At 49.1% G+C, this 10,153-nt stretch overlaps 1 protein-coding gene across 1 annotated transcript in view; it reads left to right on the top strand.

Moving 5' to 3' along the window:
* The window catches only part of AFG1L (AFG1 like ATPase), a 685,824-nt gene that overhangs the window by 373,582 nt on the left and 302,089 nt on the right, over positions 1-10,153 (top strand). The window contains exon 7 of the mRNA XM_086926682.1: positions 5,457-5,515. Within this exon, the coding sequence (XP_086782808.1) occupies positions 5,457-5,515 (59 nt within the window). The remainder of the gene's footprint in view (positions 1-5,456; positions 5,516-10,153) is intronic.

Below are 10,153 nucleotides of genomic sequence, written 5' to 3'. Positions count from 1 at the left end.
CATTCCACGCATTTGTGAAAAAATACAAAAATAAAAATCTGATTTTGCCGCATGGTTGAGTCCGTGTTCCTGCTTGAGTGCACCAAGGCACTGGGAAGTTGTGGAGTTGATATATATATATATATATATATATATATATATATATATATATATATATATATATATATACACACTTTTAACCATGTTCGTTTTTATACAGTATGTTCCTTTACACAAAAACCATTTGCGAACAATCAATCAATCAGTACATTTATAGAGCGCACTACTCACCCGCGAGGGTTTCAAGGCGCTGAGGGTGGGGGGGGGGGGGGGGGGGTTGCTGCTACTGCTCGAACAGCCAGGTCTTGAGGTGTCTCCTGAAGGTGAGACGGTCTTGGATCAGTCGGAGGTGAGTGGGGAGGGAGTTCCAGGTCTTGGCGACGAGGTAGGAGAAAGATCTGCTGCCTGTTGTTGTTCTTCTGGTGAGTGGTACGGTGGCGAGTGCGAGGCTGGCTGAGCGGAGTTGACGAGTCGGGCGTAGAAGGAGAGGCGTTTGTTGAGGTATTCGGGTCCGGCGTTGTGGAGCGCTTTGTGTGCGTGGGTGAGGAGCTTGAATGTGATCCTCTTGTTGACGGGGAGCCATTGCAGGTCTCTCAGGTGGGTGGTGATGTGGCTGTGGCTGGGGATGTCCAGGATGAGGCGTGCGGAGGCATTCTGTATGCGTTGTAGTCTTTTCTGTAGCTTGGCCGTTGTCCCCGCATAGAGTGCGTTGCCATAGTCGAGCCGGCTTGTGACGAGGGCTTGGGTGACAGTCCTTCTTGTTTCCGTGGGGATCCATTTGAAGATCTTTCGTAGCATGCGGAGGGTGTTGAAGCAGCAGGAGGAGGAGATGGCGTTGACTTGCTTGGTCATAGTGAGCGATGAGTCCAGGATGAACCAAAGGTTGCGTGCGTGGTCTGTGGGAGTTGGTGCTGTGCCCAGGGCGGCGGGCCACCAAGAGTCGTTCCAGGCGGAAGGGGATGGTCCAAGGATGAGGACCTCTGTCTTGTCTGTGTTCAGTTTCAGGCAGCTGATCTTCATCCATTCGGCGAGGGCCCTCATTCCTTCTTGGAAGTTGGATTTGGCGGTGACTGGGTCTTTGGTCAGGGAGAGGATCAGCTGGGTGTCGTATAGGAGATGATGTTGAGGTCGTGTGCGCAGGCGATGTTGGCGAGGGGGCTCATGTAGATGTTGAAGTGCGTCGGGCTGAGTGAAGAGCCTTGGTGGCCTCTGAGTGGAACGCAGATGATCTTGGTGGCCTCTGAGTGGAACGGGGTAGGCGGACTCTCTGGGTTCTGTCGGTAAGGAAGGAGGAGATCCAGTCCAGGGCCTTTTCCTGGATCCCTGTGTTGTGGAGACGTGTTTTTAGGGTGCGGTGGCAGACGGTGCCGAAGGCAGCTGAGAGGTCTAGGAGGATGAGGGCTGCGGTTTCTCTGTTGTCGAGCAGGGTTCTGATGTCGTCGGTGGCGGCGATGAGGGCGGTCTCGGTGCTGTGGTTCCTGCGGAAGCCAGACTGGGACGGGTCGAGGGAGCCGTTGGTTTTGAAGAAGTTGGTCAGTTGCTTGTTGACTGCTTTCTCTGTGACCTTCGCCGGGAAGGGGAGCAGGGAGATGGGACGGAAATTCTTGAGGTCCTTGGGGTCTGCTGTCTGCTTCTTAAGGAGGGCGTTGATTTCAGCGTATTTCCAACTCTCAGGGAAGGTGGCAGATTCGAAGGAGCTGTTGATGATGTCTCAGAGGTGGGGTGCGATGATGGTGTCTGCTTTGTTGAAGATGTGGTGAGGGCAGGGGTCATATGGAGAGCTGGAGTGGATGGTGTTCATGATCTGGGTGACGTCTTCGCTGTTGACGGAGGTCCAGTGACTGAGGAGGGCGTTGGGGGCGTTGGTTCTGCGGCTGGTGGAGGCGTCTGGTTCGCGAAGCTGTCGTGTATGTCGGCGATCTTGCGGTGGAAGAAGGCTGCGAGGGAGTCGCAGAGGTCTTGTGAGGGGGGATGTCGTTGGAGTTGGAGCTTGGGTTGGAGAGTTCCTTCATGATGCTGAAGAGCCCCTTGCTGTTGTGTGCATTGTTGTCTATGCGCTCTCTGAAGACCGTTCTCTTGGCGATGCGGATGAGCTGGTGGTGTCTGCGTGTGGCGGTCTTAAGGGCCTAGAGGTTTTCCGCTGTCCGTTTTGGCGCCAGGCTTTCTCTAGAGTTCGGCTGGATTTTTTGGAGTCCTTGAGGTCTGTGGTGAACCAGGTGGTTCTCCTGCTGTTGTGCTTGTTCAGAGGGTTCTTGATAGGGGCGAGGGTGTCGGCGCAGTTGTTGATCCACTGTGTGCGGTTTCAGGCGGCTGTGTTGGTGTCCGAGGCGTTGGCCGGGGGCCCTGGACGAGGGGGGCAGTCAGCTGGTCAGTGGTGACTTTGCTCCAGCATCTTCGGGGGATCTGCGGCGGTTGGATGTGTGCAGTGAGTTTCTTGTAGGAGAAGTGGATGCATCGGTGGTCGGTCCAGTGGAGAGTGGTGGTGTGGCTGACCGTGACGTTGGTGCTGGCAGAGAAGATGGGGTCCAGCGTGTGGCCTGCGTGGTGGGTCAGGGTATTCACTAGTTGATTTAGTCCGAAGTTGGAGAGGTTGTCGAGCAGGGTGGTGGTGTTGTTGTCATTGTTGTTCTCCAGGTGGAAGTTCAGGTCCCCCAGGAGGATGTAGTCTGTGGTGGCGAGGGCGTGCGTGCTGACGAAGTCGGCGATGGATTCGCTGAATTGTGGGCGTGGACCCGGTGGTCTGTAGATGAGTGTTCCTCTGAGGGTGGTCTTGGGGTCGATGTGGATCTGGAAGTGTAGGTGCTCGGCGGTGCTGAGAGTTTCTTCGGTGCTGTATGTGACTCTGAGGGTGTTCCTGTGGACGATGGCGATTCCTCCTCCGACCTTGTTGGTACTGTCCCTCCGGATGATTTTGTAGCCGTCCGGGATGGCAATGGCGTTGTCAGGGGCCGAGGAGGCGTTCATCCAGGTTTCCATCAGGAATGCGACGTCCGGGGCTGTTGAGTCGAGGCGGTCCCAGAGTTCGATGGCGTGCCTGTGTATGGAGCGGGTGATGAGTAGGATGCACTTGAGGTCGTTGTTGTTTCCTGGGCTGGTGTGGGAGGCGGTGGCTCGGGTTCTGGTGCAGCAATTTCGGCAGGAGAATGGTCCGTGAGTGCGCTTCGGGGTGGCTTGGTAGCAGGCAGTCGAGCGGCCGGTGTTGAGTGCGAGGAGGGTGGCGGCGTCGAAGGTCCGTCGTGCGTGGTGGGCCTGTCCGGGGCCAGGGGTTCTGGCGCTGGGCGCTGTCCAGGCGCGGACGCGCGCAGATGTAATTGCCTCTGGCGCGCCAGCGGCGCGGCCGCGTAGCGGCCTGCATTAAGAAGGGGTGGAGGGAGGAAGGAGCAGCTGGGAGGCGGGTAGCGGGAGTCAATGGGAGGGAGGGGGCGGGGCCGCGGGGGACGCAGCGGCAGGAAAGAGCGGGAATCGGGCGGCGGGGAAAGGAGGAAAGGACGGCGAAAAAAGCAAAAAAGACAAGGAGGCAACTTTATTCACTCAGGGGGTGGGAGACGGAGGGGAGCAGAGGCAGCACAATGGGGGATCACGAATAACTGAAAGAAAGCGAGGTAGACAGGGACACAACACAATCAGATGGACAGAAAACCTAGCGCAGATGAGCAGAGAGAGTGAAAGCAGACAGAATACAATTGGATGGACAGAGCAAGCACAAATGAGCAAAAAAGAGAGAAAGCCGACAAACCGGCAGAACAATACCTACAATACTTATACCCCACCACTGGGCCACCAGGGATGAGGCGCAGGCGGGAGCCTGCGGGTGGAGGAGGGCCTCGAACTTCCAACAGTAGCAGCAGTAGCGAGGGGCAGGGACACGGCACCAGCGGGGTGTGCTGATGCGGTGGGGGAGCGGCCTGGCCTGAACAGGATCAAGGGCTGCTTGAACAAGAACATTACCGAAGCCAAAAGGTTAGCAGTCAACGCCAGACCTGCTGGCTTTTACAGTACTTATTTACGTTATGGTTGGATTGAAATTGAATTGCTAAAAATGATAGCTAAATGTGTTTTTGATCTTCTACTATTCGAAAATTCTTAAAACATTTAGTAAAGCATTTCCATGATATCTACTCTAGAGGTCCAGTTTTGAAAATATGGCACCATGGTGCTAATTCTCTTGTTTGTAGTCTGAGAGGTGGATTTACTGAATGAAAAGGTGGGTTAATGGAGATGTGACTAGAACCTCAAGTTTGGAAGTCTTTATACTGCAGTTGTACTTGCTCATTTTTCTCTTGCTTTATTTTCTGTAGGGAAAAACTAAGGGCCTGATTTAGATTTTGGCGAACAGGTTACTCCATCACAACAGTGACGGATATCCCATCCACTAAAATATAAATCCCATAGGATATTTTGGGATTTATAGTTTGGCGAACGGGATATCCATCACTGTTGTGATGGAGTAACCTGTTCGCCAAAATCTAAATGAGGCCCTAAGTTCGTACAATTTCTTGTTCCTGGATTATATCATTCAATACACAAAAAAGGGGTCAAGTGGTGCCCACCTGAAGGGTAATTATCTGTCTGTATTGCTAAAGCGTAGTAGTTTTCCCCATTACTTGATCGGAAGAGTAACTAGACTATAGGTCCTGATGAATGCCTCCACACTCATTAAAGGGTAATAGACAGGCTGAAACATGTTATTCTCTCTACATTTGGGTTGAAGATTGTCCCCTTTCACTTTTTAATCCAGTCCCTTGAGGATTCCACTCTTTAATCATTTCCCTTACGGACATAATAAGCAAGTTTTATTCCACCAAGAAATAGTTTTAATTCATATCCCTTCACTGTTGCAGTCTGCGCCATCGCCCACACATCTAGTCCTCTTAGGGACCTTCCTTCATTAGAGCTGGAGGGGGAGTTGTACCCCACACCACAGCTATTGGTTGTGGTTTGAGGAGGAACCCTATGGTAAAGCATTCCACCTAAAATTGGGTGAGAGCTTATGTCCTAAACAAAGCACTGCGTTTGAGCATTAGAGACCGATAATTACTCTTGAGATGGGCACAACTTGGCCACTCTGTGAAACAGACTCTGAATACTCTCTGTGTTTTGTTTATTGTTATAACATTCAATACCACAGAAAGTAACATTTAAAGTGAATAACTATCTTCGATATGTAGTGTGGGAAGTTCTAATGTGTGTCTCATATGCACGGTATGTGCTGTTCTTGAAGATGTAAATCTTATTTTATTTATTGTTGCCTGGTTAACGATTCCTGGCACTTGAGCTATTCGAATCATTCGAAATCAAAGCCAGTTTTCTGTTATCTCTTTTCCTCTTTTTTTAATCAGTGTTTTTTTAGAATGGCATCTTTGTGAGCAGTATTTTCAATGTGAAGTAGGGAGGTTAATAGAATGTTTCTCTTTCAGACCTTTATAAAAATGGACTGCAGAGGGCTAACTTTGTGCCATTCATTGCTGTGTTGAAGGTAAGAAAAGTCAATTACTGATTAAATGTGTTTAGTTTTCTATGGTATCTTGTTAATCGGGGGTTTGAACAGGATTGTTTTGACTATGGCTTGTTGGAGAGGGCTTTTTAATGCTTAGCTCTTCACAAGACTGGCTCATAATGTATCGTGAAAAATATGAAATATGCAGAGAATGGATAATAATGCTATTTAGGAAAGATTCATAGCTGGCTCAATATGCCTATCAAACAAGTTTGCCAGTTTTAGGAAATATTATGTATTTATATGCAGGTTTTACACACTTATTTGTTTTTACTAAATTACTTGAAGTATAACAATGTACTCTGTCTCTTGCTGTGACATACCTTTTTTTATGATCAAAACATGTCCGTCATTTGCAATTTTAGTTTGTGAGCACTAGATCATCAACAAAAACGTCCACAGTGCGAGCCAGCAATGGATTAATATTAAATTTGTTTCTGGGTGTGTAGTATACAGTTTTTGTTTAGCGCCATTGGCAATAGGACAGTTTAGTGGTCATGCTGTGCCACATGAGTAAGAGGCAGGGTTGTTTACTGTTTCAGGGATATTGATCTTTTCCCAGTGAGATTAACTTAACCTGTGGAGGCTTAGAAGTAAGGCAACGAGTGTGCCTACACCACCACATTACACATATCCTCCTTTTAACCTACCCCATAACCCACACCCTATGTTGCCTCAACCGCTTACACCATTACACCATTTCCATAGACCTTGTACTGACCCACCACTTCATCACCAATCCACACACTCATGCCACCTAATAGTGAACATCTGTACCACCTAGGCACTGCAGTCCCCACCGACATCTACATCTCCCCCTAAGTTGTACACCTACAATCAACACTGCCCTCCACACCCTCACCCTATAGCATCTCCTAGCCCCGAGATAACCAACACGCTCTTATCTACCCTAAACCACCATGTGCACCCTGCATCCATTACCACCACTTTCAATTTACACTACCTATTCACCCTATATTACTTGTGTCCCTTATCGCAGCAGGTCGAAGCAAATGTGCTTCTTTGTTGGGCACTGATGCAACCTCCCATTCACCATCCATGTCAGTTTTGGGAAAGAAAATGTATAGAGGACTAACTGTGAACCAGACTGTGTCCTGGTGCATATTGCCCATCTACCCCTAAAAAGTGTCCAGAATAGAAAGTTTCGCAGCTTGAATTCTTTTCTGGATTATCATGCTGTACATCTATTTCGCCATCTAGTGGTTGTGTCCAGAAATATCTCTGTCTCTTTTTGTCTTTTATTCGATTTTTGTTGTTGTGGGCATCAGTGACCACCATTTGGTGGTAAGTCCAGCCCCCTGTGTGACGCCAGACGACGCCCCGAAGTTCCTGTGCATGGTCGCTATCTTCACATTCTTTTTTCCGCTGTTTGGTTTGAAAGCACGACGGGGGAGCTCCGAAGAATCTTTGAAAAGACCAGAGAAAAGCCAGTGGCTTACCACTGAAAAACACCAAAGAACACCGAACACCATGGGAAGAATGGAATACTAGAGAAGGGGACTCCGACGGAGGACCCTCCGGTGACACCCATTATGCCGGAGAATTAACAGGAGATTGGCAGCAGAAGGTCAAGGAAAATACCCCTTTTAAGTTCTGCCCCAAGTTTCACCACAGGTTTGTGCAGTTGGATCCACACAAGGTCTGCAATTTGTGCATGCCGAAAGATCATAAAGACATAGATTGTGAAGCTGCGCCAAATATGTGCTGAAAGACACTCGAAGATACGACTCCGACAAAGACTAGCACACCATGTGTTTGTGTGTGTGTGTGTTTGTATTTATATAGCGCCTTCTACCCAGAGGTCTCGTAGCGCTGTATTCATACCGCTGTGGAACCCTTCCTGGCTTTCCTGTGAGATGTCCACTCCTGGGCACCCCCAAGGTGAAGCCAGGCATCCAAGCGCTGCTGGGGCCGTTGTGGAGATTAAGCAAGCTATTGCCCAGAGTCACAGAATGGGACCCATGGTTAGACTAGGCGCCGAGGCGAGAATGATCAGGTCCGGGGAGATTGAGTCCAAGAGCCGCCGAGGCGGGAATTGAACCCTTGTCCCGGGCAAGACATCTGCATCAGGGTCTGCCGCTCTAACCATTGAGCCACGCTTCCCCACGGCAAGCACCCACAACACAAAAAAATCCCTGACAGACCTTTCCCTATCCAGTGAACACTAGGAGAACATCGAGGAGGCCTAACGAGCTCAGGAAGGGGAATCGGATGCTGAGACACTGCAGCTGAATTGTAAACAGTCGAAGTGTTGAAAAAGGTGGAGAAATAAGCTGATAAAAAATGACAGAAGGTAACAAAGCCGTCGACAGGCTTAGACGTTAATTCCTTGGTCTCGAAGTCCTCAAAAGCAGCCTCAGTGTTGAAATACCTGACTGCTGAAGGGTAGCACAAACATAAGCAGCCACACAAGACCCGACCAAAGTACACCGATGGGGCAAGCCTTTGACAAAACCCTTGACGCAAGCGGGTGCCTGAGAGGGAGAGAAGGGAAAGAGCCCCTTTTCAGCCAGGCAGTGGACGAAGCACTGCAACAAACAAAGAAGGACAATGACACTGCAAAGGAGATGAGAGCACTGTAGTTCAAAGAGTCCTATAGAAGAGGATGAGCGGCTGCTAGAAGACCAACAGGCAGGGAAGACTTTCCAGCCAACCAACACCACTAGCTACAGCAGCAAAGCGTCGCTCATCAGGTCACACAGCAGCCGGCCCACGAGCAATGGCAACACCTAGCAAGGCAGCCCTTTCAAGGAAGGTCAAGAGGAAGAGAATGGTCCCCGAGAGGAGAGGATCAACAAGCAAGTGACTCACTTACTCCACAGTCCCACCACTGGACACCAGTGGGGGTCCAGAATAGGAGGGTTCCTCCAGGAGTGGAGGACAATCACCTCAGGCAATTAGATGTTAAACATAATAGGACATGAATACTGCATAGAACTCACCAGGCCACCACCGCATGTTCCTCCAAGGTCAAGAACTTTACAGAAGTAGGAACTCACACAATTGCAAAAATAATTCAAAGAATGTATCCAAAAACAAGCCATACAGAGTTGTCCTCCAAGGGAGCCAGGCAATGTCTTTTACTCACTGTACTTCCTAGTACTAAATCAAGACTTGACACTGTGGCCGATCCTAGACCTCTGATATCTAAACAAGTTCATACGGACTCAACACTTAAAAAAGACAAGGCTACTAGAGATGATCCCACTTCTGAAAAAGTGAGATTGCGTGGCAACCTTAGATCTAAATGACGCCTACCTGCACATACCAATAAACCAGATATCCAGGGTGTACCTCAGATTTGTCCTGGATAGGGTCCACTACCAATTCAGAGTACTACCATTTGGCATAAATTCAGCACCAAGGTTGTTCACAAAATGTCTGGCGGCAGTGGCAGCACACTTGAGAAGGCAGGGTATTCATGTTTACCCACACCTAGATGATTGGCTGGTAACAGCGAAGTCAAAGCAAAAATGCCAGGAGTAATTGCCATGCTACGTCTCGGATTCACCATAAACCACATGAAATCATCATTATACCTGGAACAGGTAAAAGTATTCCAGGGAGCAACCCTGGACTCAAGAACGGCATGGGCATACTGCGTCCTCAAGAGAACGACAATAATTGCAGAGCAAACTCGCATCTACCAAAAGGGGCAGTCTCTGGCAGTGAGGACAGTCATGAAATTAATAGCCATGATGGCATCATGCATTACCTTCTTTCTCCTTTCGAGACTGCATGGTCAGAAGCCACAAAGCTGGGAGGATCTAGTGGTTGTCACAGCAAGGGTGCAAAACGAAATAGAATGGTGGAACCTGGCAAATGTAAGAATAGAGAGACCTTTCAGGTCACCAGCCTCCACAGGGTCAGGCCAGGCAGAGCACATGGACAACCTGAAGGTCGGAGGAATCCAGTTTTGTGGACACCTCGAAACACGTCAATTATCTGGAACTAAAGTCAGTTTTTCTAGAATTTAAAGCATTCCATGCGCACATAAAGGGACGGACAGTTATAGTCCAGACAGACAGCAGTACGACGATGTGCTACCTCAAGAAACAGGGAGGAACGTTGTGCTTCCAGCTGTCCTGACTAGCGCAGGAGATATGGAAATGGTTGATCCAAAGACACACAACTCTGGTAACAATTCCCCTCCTGGGAAAGCATAACATAGAGACAGCAGGTTGAACTGGCAAAGAAACTACTCACAGGAATGGGGGATAAAGCAAGAGGTACTGGACCGCATATTCAGAAGTTGGGGCAAACCAAGCATAGACCTATTCACAAGTCCAGATAACACAAAATGCCAAGATTTTAAGTCCAGGTTCCCACACCACCAATTCAGGGAATGCTCTGTCGATAAATTGGTAAGGGAGATTTGCATACGCCTTTCTAAGGGATCCCCTGTGTGTGTCTGTCAGTTCATTCCTTCTAGGAAACATGTCAGATGTGGTGTGCCCAGAACACGGAAAACACTTTTATCCCGGGCCTTAGCCGGTAAAGACATCGGAAAGAGCCACTATACTCCTCAAAGAGATTTGGACCTTGGTCTGAACCTATATGTTCGAGGCATGTGTGCTTCTGAATTCATATCTGTGC

This window comes from Lissotriton vulgaris, chromosome 6, assembly GCF_964263255.1.
Source record: "Lissotriton vulgaris chromosome 6, aLisVul1.2, whole genome shotgun sequence".
Classification (NCBI taxonomy): domain Eukaryota; kingdom Metazoa; phylum Chordata; class Amphibia; order Caudata; family Salamandridae; genus Lissotriton; species Lissotriton vulgaris.
Note: the sequence above shows the minus strand (reverse complement) of the source record. Positions and strands in the feature narration are given on the sequence as shown.